The sequence below is a fragment of the Lactuca virosa genome, chromosome 1 (assembly GCF_052849685.1).
Source record: "Lactuca virosa cultivar CGN04683 chromosome 1, Lactuca_virosa_CGN04683_v6, whole genome shotgun sequence".
Classification (NCBI taxonomy): Eukaryota; Viridiplantae; Streptophyta; class Magnoliopsida; order Asterales; family Asteraceae; genus Lactuca; species Lactuca virosa.
In genome coordinates, this window is record NC_136426.1 from 252,692,535 (window position 1) to 252,715,349 (window position 22,815).

General features: G+C 31.8%; 1 protein-coding gene across 1 annotated transcript; it reads left to right on the top strand.

The window, feature by feature from the left end:
* Nucleotides 1–1,415: 1,415 nt before the first annotated feature.
* FY (Transducin/WD40 repeat-like superfamily protein) lies at nt 1,416–11,968 on the top strand. Its single transcript, XM_079085032.1, has 18 exons — nt 1,416–1,971; nt 3,330–3,412; nt 4,055–4,123; nt 4,644–4,748; nt 5,363–5,458; nt 5,549–5,631; nt 6,435–6,506; nt 6,590–6,687; nt 7,208–7,267; nt 7,559–7,619; nt 7,727–7,814; nt 8,232–8,295; nt 8,943–9,021; nt 9,163–9,252; nt 9,376–9,464; nt 10,474–10,919; nt 11,429–11,584; nt 11,680–11,968. Exons 1-18 carry the CDS (start codon nt 1,647–1,649, stop codon nt 11,782–11,784), a joined length of 2,169 nt encoding a protein of 722 aa, XP_078941158.1. The 5' UTR covers nt 1,416–1,646; the 3' UTR covers nt 11,785–11,968.
* Nucleotides 11,969–22,815: the final 10,847 nt, after the last annotated feature.

The window sequence follows — 22,815 nt, forward strand, 5'->3', positions numbered from 1 at the left end:
ACTACTTGCTTAAGTTTCACAAATAACAAACACATATATTTCAAATTACATACATAGTTATATGCTATTTTTATAGATTTAGACTTTAAAAAGGTGGATAGAGATAGAAAGGGTATATATTCGGTAAATAACCGACAACGAAGCTAAACAGAGCAAGCATCAACAGATAGCGGAGCAATAAGTACCAATATGCTTTTCTTATTGGACATGTGTTTGAAAAACGAGTTCTAGAAACAAACCAATCATGTCTTACATGTATACTAAAACTAGAACTTCACGTTTCAAGGTGCGATAGACCTTAATTACCATCAACCGTATATCAAATTAGTAGCAGGGTTTAGCGAGGCAGGTCTCATGAATTTTTAGGGTTGTATATTAGATATTATATTATTTTTTATGTTTTATTATTAGAATTATTAGCTTTCAAAAATGAGATTGGTATCTGGTCAGTGTTTTATTATTTTGGAGACTAGATTGAGACTAAGGACAAACAATATCATGGCCAAAACTGATCGTGCAAAACAACTTTATCATGTAAAGCATGCTCCCAGAAACAAATCGCTCGATCCCACTATTTATAATGTACGAACCTGTCAGCAATCCAAAAATGATTAATACACCAACAAACCCTATAAATACATGAGGTCGTCTCTTACAAACATGCAACATATCTCTATACTACCATTATGTCACGCTATCATCACTCCTCATCTCAACCTCATACTTACTTGATCATCATAACGTATTTTAGAACAACTCTCGAAATGTCTGGCCCCCTTTTCTCCCTAATGATCTCATGTACCGAGCATCCCATAACACATATAAGTCCACATACATACATCCGGGTCATATCATCAACAATTAAAACATGTAATTCAGTAAAATTGAATTTAAGAAAAGGTAAAAAATATGCAATTATTTTTCTCTAAAAATCTAAGAGGGTGTTTGGCAAAGCTTAAAAAATGAGTTTTTTGACTTATTACCGGTTCCACACCGATATAAGTTAAAAAGAGTGTTTGGGTAAAAGCTTTTTAAATAACAGCTTATAGTTATTTGGAACCTCCAATAAGTTATTTTTGATAAATTACTTACCTCTTACTTATCAAAAACTCTTTATTTCACCGTTCAAAAAAAATTGACAAATATACCTTTTAATCTAAACCTATATCGACACAAAAACATGCGCTATAAGTTAATAAGCTTATAACGTTTTGACACCGGATAAGATTAGCTAAACACTTTTTTAAAAACTCGGTTTTGATACGCTATAATTTAATAAACTTTTTTAAATAACCTTTGCCCTCTAACATCAAATTTTAATATTTTATTGGTAAAAATGCAATCGGATATACCATAACCTAAAATTTTGAAAACAAGTATACTACATTTACATTCAAGAAAAAAAAAAAAATCGGATCAAAACAAGGCTTTTGTAACATTTTCCCTGAAGTTGTTAAATTGAGAAGACCGTAAGTGAGCAGACGCCGAACGTCTTTCATCAAAACTCTCTGTCTTGTCTTCCAGCCATGCCATAACTCACTGTATAATCGGAGTCCAGTAAACCCTAATACATTTTTCCTTTTGTACACCTCCTCCTTAACAATCCCAATTTCTCACTAGGGTTCGAATTTTCCAACTGTTAAAAGATGATGTACAATGATCCTCAGCAACAACAGCAACAGCAGCAGCAGCAACAACCACCACCAATGTATCAGCAACACCCACCACCACCGCCTCCGCAACAGCAAATGATGCAGCAGCACCCACATCACCAGCACCACCACCAACAGCCGCCGCCACATCAATTCCACCCGCCACAGCAAATGGGAGAGTTTCAGAGGGGTCCGCCGCAACAGCAGCATCAGCAACCGCCACCGCCACCGCAGATGATGCGTCAGCCTTCTGCTTCTTCCACAACTCTTGGTGGTCCTCCAGAGTATCACCAACAGCTTAATCATCCCCCTTTCGACGGTAAGCCTAATATACCCTACAGCTCAACAAGTTTTGGTGTTGTTTAGGTTAATTTTCTGTATCCTTCGATTTAAAGTTCTACATTTATCCATAGCATAGTAGAAGACTTGAAGCTTTAGAGATTTGAACACACTTACCCCTTAGAAGACACATTCGTTTCTACTTATAGCCCACCAATACCTATATTGAGTAGCAAACGCTCTAACGCAGAAGCATGATACAATGGAAACACATTCTTTTTTTATCTAACAGAGAACTAACAAGTGTGAAGATGCATAATACACTACAAATTCTGTGAGTTCACATGGCTAAATGTGAGGTATTATGATCAATGCCTCTAGTTCTGTGTTACAAGATGGATGAACATAGACATATTAGTTGTTAATTTCAGAGAAAGAGCATCAAGATGTAAACATGGATGTATAACTCTGACAATTGTGAAAGTGAAACTAAGATTTGGAACTAATGAAGATTGCAATTTTCAGTGCTAGACCACATCCTTGAAGTGATTAAGGTTTTTACATGTACAGATCAACAACAAAACAAGGAAAAATTACCCAAGTCTTGTAATTATGCTTGGCAAAAGACTAGAAATGGCAATGTCACACACGTTATGGCTAAAAATTTGATCATTCTTATAGCTGATTTCTTCTTCTTTTTGAATTAGTTTAAAAGTCAACAGCCCAAATCGTTAGTTTGACCTACAAACTAAATGAAAGCAACATATTTGTAAAGATATCAGATCAAAGAGTTTGACCTAAAAAACAAATAGCATTGTGGTTTTCTGTTTTGATTTTTATCATTTTGTACTCTTTTGTTTTAGGTGTTATGGTGTTGTGTTATTACTTATTTGCAGCCTTCAGTTTCTATCTTATAGTTGTGATGTTATTTTATAAGTCAAAATGATACTAATTAGTTTTTGAAAATCTGTAAGATTAGAAAAAAGGAATATACCTAGAATATTCTTTTTAAAGTTACAAATGGAGTAATGGGTTGGAGGGTGATCACTTTTTTCCTCAAATATTACACCATTTTTATGATTTTGGTTCAAAAAATGGTTTAATGGGTTGGAAATGGTCTTAGCAATAGCTGCTAATGTTATTTAGTCTTTTATTTTTTTAATATTTTAGAATTTTATTCAGCTGTAATAATGTAATTTTTTAATAACCGGTTAGTTATTTTTCTGTCTTCTACTTTCTTTTAAGACAATGAGGTTAAGTAAATTCAAGATTAGTTTTAACTTGAATTTTGCTATTTAGTTTTCATATTTAGTTGTTGAAAATTGAAATACCATGTCTTTGAATTTTATTATGTTAATTAAAAATTTATTTATTATGGTTGAAATACAACCCATGCAGATAACTTTGCTGCTAAAAGAATGAGAAAAATTGGACAACGAAGAGCTGTTGATTATACAAGTACTGTTGTGCGATATATGCAGGTAAAAATATTGTTGTAGATAATTTTATTTTTTTTCTTTTTCTGATTAGTATATATATATTTTTCTTATTAATATTTCCCATATGTTGTATCTTGCCTTAAGTACCATGTTTGTTTTAGATTAGGAATGTATAGTTTTTGATGTGATATGCTGTTTCTTGTTGACTTAATGCACTAAATTTATAAACAATTTAATGAGTTCAGCTATATATATACCTGATTTTTACTTAATGTTAACAAAATGTCCTAGTGGGTTAAGAACTTAAGATAATGTACAATTTGAACTTATTTTAAAATTATGTTTACTTTAAGTTACTAATCATGTTATTTTTATACTTTTTCAAAATTTTTCAATGTGATAATGTACAATTTCACATTATAATGGTTATTAAATAAATGGTAATTTGTTATTGGTCAGTTTTAAATAGTAGGGTAAAATAGTCATTTATTCAGAGTCAGAGTGCATTTAGTCCAAAAAATAAACAACATTTGTTAAATACAAATTATACATTCATGACTTAATAGGAAAAAAAACATGGCCTAAGAATCTAAGATGTTATTTCTTTTGATTTAATGGCTTAATCTGTTTGTTTCTTTTTGACTTAATAAAGCTTTTTTTTTTTATATATATTTTTTAATGCAGACACGTTTATGGCAACGAGATTCACGTGACAGAACAGTATTACAACCAACCCCTGCTGCAGCAATCGATGTTAGTCACCATTCTTTTTTCTCACAAGATTCAAGATTTAAAACAATTTATTTATTTATTTTTATTTTTGTTGAATGTTTTTATAAAAGTGCTTATACAGTATGAAAACTGAGTTTAAAAGAAAGTGTTTGGATATTACCTTATCTGGTACCAAAACACAACATGATAATAAGTTGTTTTTTAGACATGTAAAATGACCACACAGAACAAGGGTAAAAAGGTAAATTGGTATGATGATAAAAAAGAAAAAACTAAACTGCAATCCGTATGGTTCTTTTAGAGTTAAAACAGGGGTGAAAGGATACTTTTGTTTTCACCTAAAACAAGCAGTTTCAAATAAGTTATAGAAGAAAACAACTTATAAAAAACTGCTTATTTAAGTTAAGAAACACTTATATATTTTGTTTAAGTGCACCTTAAATATGCAATTGCAAACACCCCCTTACAATGAATTATCATGTTTTATCAAATTACAATGAATTATCATATTTATCTAATTTAAAATATGTTTATATGTCAGATGTTACCAACAGTTGCCTATTCAGATAATCCATCAACCAGCTTTGCATCCAAGTTTGTTCATACATCACTCAACAAAAACCGCTGCTCAATCAATCGTGTGCTGGTGAGGGCTTTTTGGTCAAATTCCATTATTTTAAGAACAATTTTTATTTAAATCTCAAATGCATCTTGATTAGTGGAAACTGAAAGTATAGATAGAATAAAAGTCCGAATTCGAAAACGTTACAAAAATAATATGTAAACTTTTATTAAAGATAAGTAAAAATTGCAAAATTGGTCCCTGTGGTATACTGTTTTTTTTTTGTCAGTTTTGGTCCAAGTGCAAAATGGTCATTTTAAATTTTGACACCTAAGTACGAATAAAATATATGCACATAAAATGTTTATAAAAGAAAATATCAGCCCTAAACTGTTATAAAACAATAAAAATATAATGGAACTGTTACAAACCTTTATTAAAAATAAGTAAAAATTACAACTTTGGTCCCTGTGGTATACTTTCTTCCAGTTTTGGTCCAAGGACAAAATGGTGATTTTAAAAATTTGACAGCTAGGCTGTTAACATGGACGATACAACCATACAGGAACCAAGATGAATAGGAAACATCAAAATAAGGATGAAAATTGCAAAAATCAGCTATACTCGAGGGTTAAAAATGTAATTTGCTCAAAAATTGAATTCTAACTGTCTCCTGACATATATGTATATGTTTAAAGTGGACGCCTACAGGTAGGCGACTTATAACAGGTTCACACAGTGGAGAGTTCACTTTATGGAATGGTCAATCTTTCAATTTTGAAATGATTCTTCAGGTAATTCAATTTGATTTTCTTTTCTCACCTTTTATTTATTTTATAAAATTTTCTTTGAGAAATTTGGAATATGTGAATGAATGTATACAGGCTCATGATCAACCAATCAGGTCTATGGTATGGAGTTACAATGACAATTGGATGGTTACTGGTGATGATGGAGGCTCTATAAAGTAAATAAATTTCTTTTTTTCTTTTTAGTTTTATATCACAACTTTTTTGTTTTACTTTTGGAGTATTTGGAAGGGTTAATCTCATAAAAGACCTTATATTTTGTGTTTTATTCGGATTAAACCTCATCTTTTAATTTTTTCCTGAAAAAAACCATGTATTTTTCATTTTTTCTGAAAAAAACCCTCAACTTTGTCTTTTTTTTTTGTTTCCGAAAAAACCCCTCAACCTTCTAACTATTTTCAAATAAACCCTCAACTTTTTTAGTTTTTCTCAAAAAACCCTCACATTTTAAAAGTTTTTTCGGAAAAAATGGTTAATCTCAAAAAAGACCTTATATTTTGTGTTTTTTTTTCTTGATTAAACCTCAAATTTATGTTTTCCTGAAAAAAATCTTGTATTTTTTCATTTTTCTCTAAAAAACCCTCAACTTTGTCCTTTTTTTTTCCGGAAAAAAACCCTCAACCTTCTAACTGTTTCCAAATAAACCCTCAACTTTTTAAGTTTTTCTCGAAAAACCCCTCACATTTAACAAGTTTTTCCGGGAAAAAAATGACTAAAAGGGCCAGATTGGAAAAATTGAAAAAATTCAAGGTCTTTTTTCAGGAAAAAAATAAAAAAATAAAGTTGAGGTTTAATCCGGAAAAAAACACAAAATATAAGGTCTTTTATGAGATTAACCCTATTTGGAATATGCAAAACATACCTGAAAATGGTTTGAAGGAATCTGTCTAAAGATGTTTTTTGTGTTTGTTTTTAAACTTGTGAAAAATTGATATTATATTCATATGGTGAACGTGTGTAGGTATTGGCAAAACAACATGAACAATGTGAAGGCCAATAAATCTGCACATAAGGAATCTGTTCGTGATCTAAGGTATAAAATTCTACTTCCACTTCTTTTTAACAACATTGTACTTTCAATTATTTTCTTAATCTTGAACCTTGTTTTTTTAACAGCTTTTGTAGAACAGATTTAAAGTTCTGTTCTTGCTCTGATGACACAACTGTTAAAGTTTGGGACTTTGCTCGTTGCCAAGAAGAACGTTCTTTATCCGGTAATGTTCTTGTCTTCTGCCATGTCAGCTTCATTCAATATTCAAGAAATAGCAATCTACTTTCATTTATTTGTTTTTTAAAGCATCCTACTTTTGTTTCTTTCTTCTACAACATTCTACTTCCAGTTTATTTCATTATGGCATTGTACTTTGAAAAAACTACCAAGTTATAGCATTATGCTTCCATTTTTTTTTCTTATTAGGACATTGTACTTTGAAAAATATACCATAAATAGCAGTGAAAATTGATTTGTGTTTGGATTACGTTGCTATAATTAGGCAGATTTTTCAAAGTAGAATGTTGTAATAGGAATTAGGAAGAAATAAAAGTAAGATGCTGGAATAAACAACTATATTGCTATTTCTTGCATATTACCAATAACCCAAATAAAAAAAACATTTCGAATACATGTTCTTTTATGTTTTTAATATTCAAAATAATATTCACTTTTATTTATAATTGTGAAATGTACATGAGATAACTGTAGTCTTTTCTAATATGTGGCTTTAACTCAGGCAGGCCATGGTTGGGATGTGAAGAGTGTTGACTGGCACCCTACCAAGTCTTTACTAGTTTCTGGTATATGTTCTTTTACGGTTTTACCCTTTTCTTGGACATGTTGAGTTACTAAAGATATAAGATATTGCAAAATAGTTTTAATATCTTTACAGTTATGTTACTAATGTGTAAATGAATAGAAGTACCAAAACCAATAAATAAGCACACTACATGACTCATAACTAATGTGTCAACCTTTTGTTTACAACAAATCATTCATGCTTTTGTAGCATTATTTTCACACAATAAAGAATAAACAAACTTAAAATGGTGCAAAAGTTATTGAAGTTTACTGTTTGTATTGATTTTTAGGTGGGAAAGACAATCTTGTGAAGCTTTGGGATGCTAAATCAGGGAAAGAGCTATGTTCATTGTTAGTGCAAATATTATTATTTGATTCCTTGTATTTTAACATTTTGTCCATAATGCAATGCTCCCTCCCTCCTTTGGAGTCCTAAAATTTATTCTTTATGTTTGTAGTCATGGGCACAAGAATACTGTTCTTTGTGTCAAATGGAATCAAAATGGTAATTGGGTGTTAACTGCTTCTAAGGATCAAATAATCAAGGTGCAGCTTCTTATCTTCCTTTGATTCTACATTCTCATATATATACTATTTTGGAAATGGCTTAAATGCAAGAAAAATAGCACCATACTTACATATATACATACATACATACATACATACTAATTTTATTGTTTTGTTACAAAATTGTGCTTTGAAAACCTACTCAGTTATAGTTGTGTAGATTTTTCAGTGTACTATGTTCTTATAAGAAAGAAATTACAAGTACAATGCTGTAATTGTGTAGATTTCTATAAATAGATTGCGTTAGTATTAAAGTAAATTGAAAACACAATGCTGTAATAGAAAAAAATAGAAGTAGGATGCTATAATAAACAAGAAATGGAAGTATGTTGCTAATTTCTTGCATTAGCTTATTTTAAAACTGTGATTTTTTTTAATTTTTCCTACTTTTTGCAGCTATATGACATTAGGGCTATGAAAGAGCTGCAATCTTTTCGTGGTCATCGGAAGGATGTCACTGGTTAGTACAATATTATATTTTCTTTATATTCTGTTTGTGCTAAATCTTATTATTACTATTATTATTGTAATAATAATTATCATGATGTATGTGTTAAGATCACACATTATATCATAATAAGGCTTCTTCATACAAGTGATGGACTTTTGCTGAAAACTTGTGTAGTGATCATTGACTATTTGTTAAGATGAGAGTAAGGTCAAAGGATTTATAGTGAAAAGATAATAAGTTAGATGCAAGAAATAGTAACATACTTTTATTTATTTTGTTTATTATAATACTTTGAAAAATCTACTCATTTATAGCAATTTCACTTAAATACAAAGCAATTAGGTGGATTTTTCAAAGGGCAATGTCTTAATAAGAACAAAAAGTTGGAAATTGGTGGATTTTTCAAAGTATCATGCGTTGATAAGAAAATAAAATACAAGTACAATACTGTATTATATTGTAATTAAAGTAGGAGATTATAAGAAACAAAATGAATAAAAGTATGTTGCTATCTCTTTGCATAATTAGATGCAAAATTAAAATACTTATTACATCATATAGACATCTTTATTATTATTATTATTATTATTATTATTATTATTATTATTATTATTATTATTTTTAATACTTATATTGGGTTGTTTTCTCATTGATAGCTCTGGCTTGGCATCCATTCCATGAGGAGTATTTTGTGAGTGGGAGTTTTGATGGATCAATCTATCACTGGCTAGTGGGGTAATATGGTCTTTTAGTCTTTTGCTATGCTTCTTAAGTCCACTTTAAAGGCCTCTTTTTTTTTTCAAACAATCTTTTGGAGTTACGAAAGTTGAAACATTTATTTATTACTTTTTTTTTATACATGATGATGATGCACAGACATGAAACTCCACAAGTGGAAATTCAAAATGCACATGATAGCTGTGTGTGGGACCTCGCATGGCATCCCATTGGGTATCTCCTTTGCAGGTAAAATTATTCATAATTACATGATATAATATAAGAATAAATATTAATAAAATTACAATTTTGTAATATAAGAAATGAAATTAGAAATTAGGATATGCTGACATGATATAATTTATGATGCAGTGGAAGCAGTGATAATACTACAAAATTTTGGTCTAGAAATAGGCCTGGGGATCCAGCTCGTGATAAAGTCAATGTGGGTCATAATCAAGGTTTGTTATAGATTTGGCCAATTTTCATAGTTTTTGTTAAATTGCAATTTTATTTTGTGAAATGTTTTTATTGTAATCTTGTTTTAGTTTTAATGAGCTTTTATTATGGTTAATGTTTTTATTTCACAAATAATCTTATTGAATTATTGTTAACTTGTCAAAAAGTAAAAAGTCAAACAAAATAAAAGCTCACTAGATCCCAAATAAGATTATAATATAAGTAATATATATTTTCTAGTTAGTTTTTAGAAAATAAAATTGTAATTTAATGAAAATTTTCAACCTTTTGTGTCGTTAGAAATTACATAAACAAAAATGTGTTATATTGCAAATTTTTATTCCATATATAGAATGAAAAGGAAAATATAAAATTAACAAAATGGAACAAATGGAAGGAACCATATTCCGTCATAAATGTTCTGTTTCATTACATGAGATAAAACAAACACTGTTGAGATAAGATAACCCATTTATATTTAATAATTTTTAATGAAACAACAAATTCTCTTATTGGAATTTCTTAATCATAGTGATATAAATTAAAATTTTAGTTTCTAAAAACTAGATAATATATATTCTTATAATAATCTTAACTCTTAAGTAAGTTTTAATGAGCCTTTTTTTATATTTTGTAAACAATCTGATTTCATTATAATTAAGAAATTTTTATTTACAAAAGTAAAAATTCGAACACAATAAAAGCTTATTAAAACCCACATAAGATTATATTGAAAACAATTATCTAGTTATTCTAGAAAATAAAATGGCAATTTATTGAAATCGTGATTTTTTTTTTTTGAAGTTGTTAAAATTTACATAAATAAAAATGGAATTAATCCCATTCCTTAATGAATTGTATATTCTATTCCTTTCCATTTCACAAAACAAACATCTTCTTATGGGGCATTCTATTTGTAGTTAAAATTTTCCTTTTTATTCATTTCAGAATGTATACAATCATAATAATAACAATAAGGGTATTTTAGTCTTTTTAATAAAACTTTTTCAGGTTTCAACGAACAAAATCCTGCTCATGGTGGCCGTATGGCAGTCAATTTTGCGGGACCCGAACCACCAACAACTCCGGGACCATTTGGTGGATTAAACCGGAATGAAGGAACCATCCCCGGAATCGGAATCGCAATGCCATTATCTCTAGACACATCATCAGACCAAAAACCCCCCATATCATCCTCAATGCCGCCGCCATTGCCGCCAGGTCCACACCCGTCTCTGTTCGTCAACCAACAACAACAACAACCCCAACACCACCACCACCACCAACCACCACATCAACAACAAATGACATCCTTACCCCCACCAAATATGCAACCGCTTCAACATCCAACCCATATGCCGCTCCTTCCACATCCTCATTTGCCCCGCCCCCCGCCCCAATTGCCGCCACATAACATGCCCGGAAATTTACAGTCTCCAATCATGCATGGTCAAATGGTAATTATTATTATTATTCTACACCCATCTAATTTCATTTCTTCCTATTACAGCATTGTACTTTGAAAAATATAGCATCCTACTTCCATCATGTATTTCAACTCTTTTTTTTTTCCTTACTAATTAAGGCATTGTACTTTGATATTTCTTGTTATTTACTCTGAAAATGTTATCCTAAGATAGAAATGGAAATTCCTTAATTTTTTTTGTAGCATTCTACTTTCATTTCCTTTTACTACAACATTGTATTTTGAAAATTCTGCTCAATTTTAGCAATGTCATTCACATACAAAGCAATTTTTATTGCTATAATTAGTTGGATTTTTCAAACTACATTCATTGTCTTGATAAGAATTTTCTTTAAAGTACAATGCTATAATTGGTTAGATTTCTAAAAGTACATTAATGAAAATACAATGCTCTATTAGAAAGAAATGAAAGTAGGATGATGAAATATAGAAAATGCTTGTGTTGATAATTTATGTTTTCATTGATGTAATGTAATCCAGGGAGCAATGAATCAGATGGGTCCCCCGATGCAGCAAGGCCATTTCATGGGCATGAATCCTATGCAGCAAGGCCCACCGAGTGGGGGTGGGACCCAGATGTATTCATCAGGGGCTACATTTAATCGCCCCCCAATGCCAGGGCTAGGTCCTTATCAGGTAACACATTTTCTTTGCAACTAAATGTACAAGAAACAGCAACCTACTTTCATTTGTTTATGAACTATTTTTATTTTTTATTTTTAATTTTGCAGCCTGGGAATCCAAGTGGTGGCGGAATGGGAACAGTGCCACCTAATTTCGGTATGCCTCCGCCACTGCCACCTGGCCCACCGCCACATGGACAAACACCTCAGTAGGACTTATTTGTACATCTCATTAACTTTGTTCCTTTTCCTCAATTCTATGTTTTTTTTTTGATTCTGTCTCGGATTCTTTTTTGGTTGGTTATGTAAAAGTGGTGATAGTGGAATGATAGTATATTATTATGATTTTCAAGTGTACTTTAAATTAAAATGACAGTTGTAGATTTGATTTCATCAACTCTGTGATTCATAACACTTTTCTCCTTTCATGTGCGATGACGATCCACTGGAACCCCAGATTCACAAGTGAATAGTTTTGCTTTGTGTAGGGGAACTGTTCAGCGGGAAATTTAAATTTGTTTATGCTCGTTTATTTAATAAATGAACAAATGTGAGCAATGTTTTTTTTTCTTTAGTTAAACGAATGAATGTGAACAATGGTCTCGTTAGTTTGTTTATGTTTGGTTATTATATTATTTACATTATATATATATATATATATATATATATATATATATATATATATATATATATATATATATATATATATATATATATATATATATATAACATTATACAACCCGTGAGAGTGAGTAGAGTTTATAGATTCATTTAGGTTTTACAAATTATAGATTTGGTAATGTTATCAAAAACTACACCGTAACAACATATCATTCTTGACAATAAAGTATTTAATTTGGATGTTTGTTAAGTGCGACAACATATCAAATTCTTAACAATAAAGTTTTAAGGTATTTAATTGGGATGTTTATGTTAATCTATGTTCATATGTGTTTATGTATATGTGTTTACGTATGTTTGTGAGCATCTTAATGAAAAGACATAGACAAGGTAATTTGTTAAATGAAAGGACACAAATAAGATAATGTATTAGTTTATTTGTGTTTGCATCTTAATGAAATGACATATACAAGGTAATTTGTTAAATGAAAGGACAAATAAAATAATGTATTAGTTTATTTGTGTTTGTGTTCGTTCATTTGTTAGGTTAGTTTAAACAAGCAAACATAAAAAAAATCTTTGTTTGTCATTCGTTTACAAGTCTAGCTTAGCGATTTCTAGTAATGATCTTTTTGTTTTTAAAAATTGTGTTTAAAATAGATTTTGAAGCCATAAATTCTAATCTAGGTGGAACTTATGTTTCTTATGAATCATCCAACAAAAAGAACTACCTATAATAACATCAACTAAGCTATAATTTTTGGGCAAACTTTATCAAACACGCATTTATTCCGAAAATTCCATAAATGCCACCACGTAGAAATGATAGCATCCAACACCATCCTTCTAGCTGCAGATATCTTAGCGGAGGACACAAAATTTTCGAAACGAGTGACCAAAATCAAGGAAGAGAGATCCAAATCCCACCATTCATCTAAAAAAACAAACATCTTTTGCTACTTTGACACCCTAGAAAAGTATGATTAACCTCTTCCACTTCCATCTAGACCATTTATTACTTTCTTTTGCTAAATAAATGGGGCAAATATTTTTTTTTAAAGATTTAAGAGATTACTAGACATTAGATAGTGAACCTCTTGAATGTTGTTCGTCTTCCGAGCATGAGTGGTTTTTGGATTGTATAATGATATGGATTTCTCAAGTTTCTGTTAAAATATTCCATTTTAAATGATATTACTAAGGATGGCAGGAAGGGGGTAATGCTGTTCAAATCATGATGTTCAATTAGGGCGGTCAAAAAGGGAATAACTCAACGTTGCTTGCAAAGAAAGGCAACACAATCTTTATCTTCACCAAATGATGAATACTCCTTGAAAATAGAAATAAAAGTAGAATATCAAATCAAAACGATAGGTATTTACAATTAAATTTGGAAAAATTTCAATTTAATTAACAATGTTAGGAGCTGTTTGGCAAGATATGAACTTTTAAGATATCTGGTTTTTTAAGAGGTCGGAGATGATAGTGAGATGACAAATGGAGGTGATCGTGTGAAACAGAAAGAAAAAAGGGAAAAACGTTTGCTGAAAAATTAAGATATTTTTGGAATACGCTCCTATTTTTTTATTCAATGCAACCCCTCTTAAAAATTAAGAGGCTATCAAATGTTTTGAATCTTGAAAAATTAAGAATTGCCTCTTAATTGAAAAATTAAAAAGCTACCAAACTACATTTTAGTCATGCCGGGCATATAAATTAAAACGATACAATAGTAGATGTGCACAACACTAGGCCTACGATGACTATTCATAGGTCCAAGATTGAAGGTAATTAGTGTTCTCTAAAAAACCTCTTTTGCTTCCCACATCAACTATAAAATATAGGTCAGTCACTATATAAGAACATAATTTTCTATTGCAATGAAGGGGGCATGGAAATGTCTAATAAAATGTGATACTGTAAGGTCTTAAATACGTAGGGGTTGATATAATTATTGAGTTTTTTAAAACTTCTTGTAACATTCCAAAATTTACAATAAATTTAAATTTTTTAAAACAATATTTATTAGAACCAAAACATTAACTTTATTATCACAAAGTTCCAAAAACAAACCCAACACCAACATAAATCATTAATACTCATTTATAAGTTATAAATCCTAAAATCAAACCGAAGCATGTATCAGATATATTATTAAAATCCCAAAATAACTAAGCCGAGCAAGTATGTATGGTCACACCTTTCCTTCCTTTGTACCTGACGATCCTGAAATAGTAGTTTCTAAAGGAAAGGATAAACACAAATCTTACTGAATTTTAATACATACACTGTATAACATTTAACATTACATATGCTCTACCCCTATCATAAGGGTATATTTAACATATAACCACATAACCACACACATTGACGGATCCAATATTTGGTTCTATTGGGCACAACTTTACTAAACGAAGAGATATTACCGACGACTTTTTGACTAAAAAATATATTGAAAATACCGATAAGTTTCAACAAAAAGAAATTGATATAATAAATACATAAACAATGTAAATAAAACTTAAAAAGGAAGATATGTTTGTTATTTTACTGCAAACGAGAACAGGTTTAATAAAATTAATTTTATAATTTATATGATTAAAATGAACCCTCATTGGTAGGTGATAATAAGTGATGGTGTGTTACGTGCCAAACTTTTTGATTATATTCCGGTGAATTCATCTTTATATTATTCAACCTCTTTAAAAATTAAACTCATATATGATCTTATCGAATTTCTTTTTTAATATTTAAATTGGGCCACTACCAACATAGAAATCATAGAGGGCCTATTATAAATAAACTAAAGTTTTGAGCCTATCATATACTATAAAAACTAGAAAGTTTGGAGGCGTTGGGGCACCGCCCCCCATTGCTTAATGCTTGCATCCGTCCGTGACCACACATGCAAGTCTAAGAACAAATTAGAAACAAACATACACAATCTCGGGACACATCGACTAATGTTGACCCCCTACTCAGTACGTCAATCCTTTTTATATTGCTCAGTTTGTCGAGCCAATATCCTACACATATTCCTCGGTATGTTGAACGAATACCGTATTCCTGGGCACGTTGAGCGAATACCGTACACTTATCCCTCAATACGTTGAGCTAATAACATACATCTATTAGACACTAACACAACCTAGTACTACCCAGTTACATCCTACAACAGTATTCCTCAGAACGTCAAACGAATACCATACACATATCCATCGGGTCGAGCCGATATCGTACACCCACTAGATACTAACACTTCCTAGTACTACTCACATACATCCTACACGCACACATATACTAAAATAAATGATGTACAATATTCATACAATGTAGTGAGAAACTCATCTCAAATTGCAGTGTGAACCTCAAACGACCTCCGGGAAACCAACGTGAATAAAACACCTCACAACCTCCCTATAATACCATTTACAATGTGTTATAAAATGTTAATCTGATTTGGAGATTATTAAGTAGATATCTTAATATGCAATACAGATCGGTCATTTCAATTAGTTTATCACTGTGTTCTCATTTTGCATGTTTAGAACCCACTTCCTGAATATTGATTTATTCAAAAACCAATGATCGTTCATACTCTTGGGAGTGATTATTGAGTTAAGATTGTCATGAAGTGTTAGTAGACTGTCTATTGTAATTAGACATCATGGAGATTATGACTAACGTTCATGAGTATTTAAATATTGGAACAACCCACGCTCAGAGAAATTACTTCATGGATTCTATCACGAGTAATTATAAGATGATAATATCTTTTATTCTTAAAATGGAGAGACGTTGACTTCTTTGCATACAAGTTAGTTGCGCATTGGTCTTTCTCTAACACTATCCGTAATTGGTGGTCAATCGAGTGAGTCCATGCATGCTTTAATGAGTAGACAAAAACTATGTAGTCAAAGTTTATCTATTCTTTCCCCCCTTAATAGGAGAGTCGATATCCTTTGGTCCCTCAATGATTCCGTGATGATATCTTATGTGCATGGCCGGTTTTGGATTGAATTGATGTGTTCAATTAGTAGTATAATTTGATCATCAAACATCGGAAATCGAGAAACATAATGTTGAATTATTTGTTTGATTCATAATCCATGACTCATTTCACAATGATATCATATAGAAACAGAGGAAGTTATTTTTTGGGTTGCCCTTAAGAGCTAAAATAGCTAGAATGGATTTAGGAGATTGAGATAATTAGTAAATTGATTAATTACATGTTAATAAATTAATTAGAAACTAATTAGAACTGATTATTAATTAACTAGAATTAATTGGAATTAATTAGAAGTAATCATGAGTTGGTTAACGGTGTAGAGACTGAATGTTAATTGTTAAAAAGTTGAACAAGATGATCATTGTAGAAATCCTAAAGAGGGTGGACGGTTTTGGAGCTTCTAGGAGGCTTCCATAATTAATCTTGCTAACAAATCAGAAAAGTATTTGAATCTGGATTAAATCTGATTATTTAATTGATTCAAATCTGTTTTGCCTGCAAGTTACCTCAGCTATAAATAGACCCTTAAAGCCTTCATAATTTTTGTTCTTAACCTTCCATATACTTAGATAAATCATTTTATCAAGTACTCTTTCTCTCTCTCTCTCTCCTAAATATTCTAGGGTTTTAGTCTTTTGGGTGTGAGCCATTAGATGCATTCTACTTTTGGTTCTAGTCCTTCCAGGTGATTGCTTGGTGTTCGAGATCATCAAGTGGAACACAAGTATATACGATTATACTTGAAAGGTTAGTAATTCTCTCCCCTTTGATAGTTCAAATTCATAGTTTTAAAAGTACGTTGTCATAATAGTAAAAATCCAGATCTACAATGCATGTACACTTAAGATTATTTTTTGAATGCTTCCGTTGCCAAAATCTAGTGTAGAGATGCATAGAAAACCCAACAAGCTACTCTATAGAGTATCAAACGTTTTAAAGATATTCTATCGAAGTCTTATGGTCATAATGTCGAATAGTGTCTTATTGTCTATATCGAAGGCTACACACCTTCGATATATCTATGTATTTTAGAGAGCATGTTTGTTCGTAACACTTTAAATGTCGAGGTATCTCTATACTTTTTGTGTCTGTTGAGGGTATTGTAACTGTAATAATTGATAAAAATTGGTCAGAGTTCGGCGGTCAAACCACCACAAACCTCTATGTATTAAAGACCAATTGTGTGAAATTTTATGTTTATAATGTATATTAAAAATATTATATTCACAATTACCTTTTAGAACATCTCAAACTGCTCAAACCATCTATCGTGAAAGATCGAATCGAAAATCACCAAAAAATTAATTTATTTGTGGCTTTAAAAATAAAATTTTGCATTAAGTATATTTGAAAGTTATGGATAAGAAATTTGAATAGATTACATTCTCCTGATTTCCACGGATATAATGAACGTCCAAAACAAAGATCGTATGAAGAAGTTACGTCCATTTTAAGTTATAAAATCAGTATTTATCTAATTTTCCTGAAACGAACCATGTACTGTTTCGTTTGGAATAGCTAAGAGTCACATAAACTGTTTTGAACATGCTTTTGAATTCAGATTATGGTATATTTTATTATATTTTTTTATCACATTTTTAATTTTGACCAAAATCAGATTCGTAGAATCCGTCGAATCCGAAACAATTAATCGCGAAACTTTAAACGCTGATTCCCGGAGTTTGGTATATCGGAATCGAATTCCATATGTATTTTTGGAATCACCGTGACCGAGACAATAAGCAGACACTTTCAGAAAAATTTCACGAGATGATACGGTAGCACGGGAATCGAGAACTTGTAGTGGTGTTGATTATGATGACATGTGCGGAATAAGAAAGATCTAGTGAACCATCATACAAAATCAAGAACACATAGAGTAAATAAAATATTTTTAAGCTCTCATTAGTATGAATTAGAAAGAGTACCAATGGGTATGCTAGTTTCTCTCTCTAAAACTAATGCTCTCCAAATGGTTCCTATCTTTAACGAGAGTCACTCACTTCCTATTTATAGGAAAGACTCAACCTATTTACACATACAAGAGGGTAAGCCTAACATTCCACATCCAAGCGTGACTTTGCACCCTAACATTCTCCCCCTCAAAGTTAGGATTGGATGTCCCGACTTTAATATCCAACGAGCTCGCACGATCAAGACCAAACTCCTCCTCGAAATGATACCGATTTTCAAATCCGCAAATGAATACCCGAAGCTTCGAATACCCACTCTTCATTCTCCCCCTTTTTATAATCAAAAAATGATTATAAAACCCATTAAGGGTGAGAAGCGCCCAGGGATTAATCTTCATAATACTCCCCTTTGATGTGTGCCAAAAATGAAACACCGAAAAACTTGCATGGAAAAACAATCACGAAAAAGCCTCAGAAAATTTTCAAAGTTTGAAAAATTTCCGACTTTTGGGTGAGAGTTGCAAGATTTTCCAAAATCTGGGTAAAAATTGTCACTTTCTGAATTCTGCAGGGACCCGTTGCGCCAAAAACATCTTAATATGCGAAACTCTACCCCAGTTGCGAAACTGGGCATAAAGTGTAAATTCGCACAAACTGTAGGGACTGAACATGAAACTTCTTCAATTTCTTAGCTTTGTTAGCCTATTTTCGAAATTGGGTATGTTCTGCCAAAATTTCGAAACTGCTGGGACTCACTTCGAAACTTCTTCACAATTCTTCAAAATGTTGAAATTATACCTCAATTTGAATATGGGTATAAACTGCAAAGTTCGACAAAAGTGCAGGGGCTTGAAATGAAAATACTTTCTTTTCTCCCAAAATGTCGAAAATCAGTCCTAATTTCGAAATGGGTTAAACTACCATGTCTTCGAAACTTTAAGGACCAATTTCGAAACATTTGTGTTTCTTCCCCAATTCATTTCACAAGTAACGAAATCAACAACTTTCGCTTTTAGGTGCAAGAACTTGTCAACGAAATGCCTTCTTAATCATTCAAAGGAATATCAAAAACGAAGCATAACGAATCGCTGAATAACGTCTTGACCATTTAGTCGCTTAATCGACACTTCCCTATTACAAGGTTTCCAAAATCATCGACATCAATATCATTTTCCCCCTTCGAAATCAACGATACTGGACTCAAAATCAACAATCTTCGCTTGTCATTCAAGAACTCAGCAACAAGAAAAAGTTCTTTGTTAATGAAAATCACCTCATCCCGTCGATTTCCAAATCTTCGATCCTTTACATCGTTGATTCCTAACTATGCGACCCAAAAACAACAGTCTTCGCTTTTCATCAACAGCGACTCGACATCACCGTTTCCAAATCTAAAATCAATCCATAAAAGTCGACCATTCCCAAAATACAATTTGACTGTCGAGACCAAACAAACCCAACAATCGACTCCATATATTCGAAATCAACGTCACTTCTCTATCCAACCATCATCAATCGAATTTCTCAAAACGATTTCACAGCCTTCGTTCCTTAAACACCAGTCGATATTTGTTCATCCCCAAACCATCGAAATTACTCTTCCAAGCTTTCGATCATAACTAATCGCCATCGACCTTCTTCCCAAAACAATGATCACTGATTTCAACCAATCGACCATCGAAATCGATTCCTCAGTCAGTCAATAACAAGGCTTTTGTTATCAGCCTTCGAAATCAAGTTACAATTCCTTGATTCCACCTTGCGACCATGATTCTCATGTGAGCTAAACCTTGAACTCTAATCGATCAGATAGCGAAGCCATTAACGCCAAAACAAAACCATCGATCAACAAATCTTCGAAATCAAAATCAATCAACCATCGATTTCAATCTGGTTATATGTTTCTTCTTCCCAACACAATCCAAATCGACATTAGCACTTCGATTAGAATCAACAAGTATCGACTCTTCCAAATCTCGATATTAAGCCATTCGCTATCAACATGAACCAAACTAGAGTTGAAATTCACTGAATCGACAAATAAGAATTCGATTTTGACTTTTTCTGTTTGACTCCGATGAACACAATCAATTGCGTTCGACTCCAATCAAACAAATATGTTCGATTTTGAACGAAATCAAGTAAAACCAGTCAACTTTTGATTTTCGATTCCAAGTTTAAACATTCGATTCTCAATTTCAAATCAAATCAGTCGAACTCGAAATTAATTCCATGTCGATTCCAACTTCAAAATTCTTTCTATTTTGATTCATCTATATCTCGTTGGACTCTAATCCAAGTACGACTTCAATCAAAATCGAATGAACATCGATTCCAATTTTTTCTAGTTAAAAATCGATAATCATACCAAAATCATTTGATTCCAAGGAACTCAAGAACTCAAGAAAAATACGATGAATGCAACTTCCGAATGTACAAACAGGACAAGCATATTTTGACGAAAGCATATATGAGGACTAAATTTTGATGAATCAATGGGCTTCACCATTAAAATCGGATTCAATAACATTTGGGCTGAAACATGAAATTAACAATAACCGATTATTATGTTTGGGCTCAAGTAAAATGGTGGATGAATAGTGAATTTTGAATTTGAGAATGATTTTTGGAATTTTGATCTAAACAAAAATAATTGGATCAATCAAAGTGGTTGAAACAGATTTGATCCAATGAGGCAAATCGATCAAAAATTGAAAAACGTAAAGCACGAATCGTAATCAAGAACGTTTTGGAATCCATTTGAGAATATGTGATACATTTTTGACGAATCGAGTTCCATTTGCAACGAACGAATCAAAATTAGAAGATCTTGGTTCTTTTGTGGGAACGAGAAAATATCCAGTTTGAACATCGTACCACCCATGATGCGTGATGTACAACTCGTTCTTCGTTTTCTTCATGTTATTCAACGATTCAAGAACATCTTTATAAGAACCACCAACACTTTTGGGTTTTGACTTCAAATTCAATGCAACCTTTGGAACCCAAATTTGCTTCACGGATTTTGACTTCACAACATTTGATGATTTTTGTGAATAAACCTGCTTGTTTTTGCGTTTAATCTTCTTCTTCTTTTTCTTTCTCATCTTTTTGCATTTTGAAGACTTGATTTCATGAACAAACCTACTTTCCAAAACTTCAACTTTGTGAGTTTGAATCAAATATTTTGGAGTTCGATATTTGTGAATTTCTTGGATCACAGGCTTTCGATAAGGAATCATTCCTTCAAACAAATCACAAGAACACAAAATATCATCGGTTTGAACTCCAATTGAGCAAAAAACTTTTGCATCTTCATGAGAATCAACTTGAATCTTTTTATCATGAATTTCAAGAACATCAAGAATATCACATTGAACTCCATAATCTTGAACTTCAACAAACTTAAAAGCACGAAGATCATTTGAGTTTTCAATTAGAGAAATGTATTTCTTATTAAACAAATCTCTTTCTTCTCCTTCCTTTTGATCTCTACTACAGACTAATATGGACAAAGCAATTTTAGCCAACCATTCAATCCTAAAAAGTGAATGAAATATCAAGCTTCCATGATCATCCTTCAAACCTCCATAAGAAACCTTATTAGTCCATGAAATCAAATCGCTTATCAATAACCCTTAAAATTGATCTTCATTGACTTTGTATTTGATATCTTCAACGATCACAATCCAAGAATCATACGGCAAATGCACCATGATCACAAGAACTTGAAAATTTCTAGAGAGAGAAAGTGATTTTGAATGGGTTTTCTAGAGAGAAAAAGTAAAAATCACTTGAATTCTAGTGAAGAAAATCGAATTATGAATAGAATCAAAGATGAATTCGATTTCTAGAATCCAAACTCTCTAAAACATGAAGATCAAATATCAAAAATGAATTACCACCAAATCTAGAATGCCATCATGGACCAATTCTTGATCCAATCAAGAATACCCGTTCTGATTCCAATTGTAGTGGTGTTGATTATGATGACATGTGCGGAATAAAAAAGATCTAGTGAATCATCATACAAAATCAAGAACACATGGAGTAAATAAAATCTTTTTAAGCTCTCATTAGTATGAATTAGAAAGAGTACCAATGAGTATGCTAGTTTCTCTCTCTAAAACTAATGCTCTCCAAATGGTTTCTATCTTTAATGGGAGTCACTCACTTCCTATTTATAGGAAAGACTCAACCCATTTACACATACAAGAGGGTAAGCCTAACATTCTACATCCAAGCGTGACTTTGCACCCTAACAAAACTAAGATTTAAATCATTCAAATACATAGTATATATGTTTATTATCAAAAATATCTATCCATGCTTATTGCTTTTATGTCTTACAAGACGCAGAACCTCCTTTGTTTTTCGTACGCGAGGCGTGGGACCCACGTGAACGATCGGCTCTGTTCCAAAAATACGAAAACCATCAACCATGAACAGGAGGCCACCTGAACATAGAAATAGCAAACAAATGAAAGTAGGTTGCTGTTTCTTGCATTTAGGTGTAAAGAAAATGTGTTACCTGATAAGGACCTAGCCCTGGCATTGGGGGCGATTAAATGTAGCCCCTGATGAATACATCTGGGTCCCACTCCCACTCGGTGGCCCTTGCTGCATAGGATTCATGCCCATGAAATGGCCTTGCTACATCGGGGGACCCATCTGATTCATTGCTCCCTAGATTACATC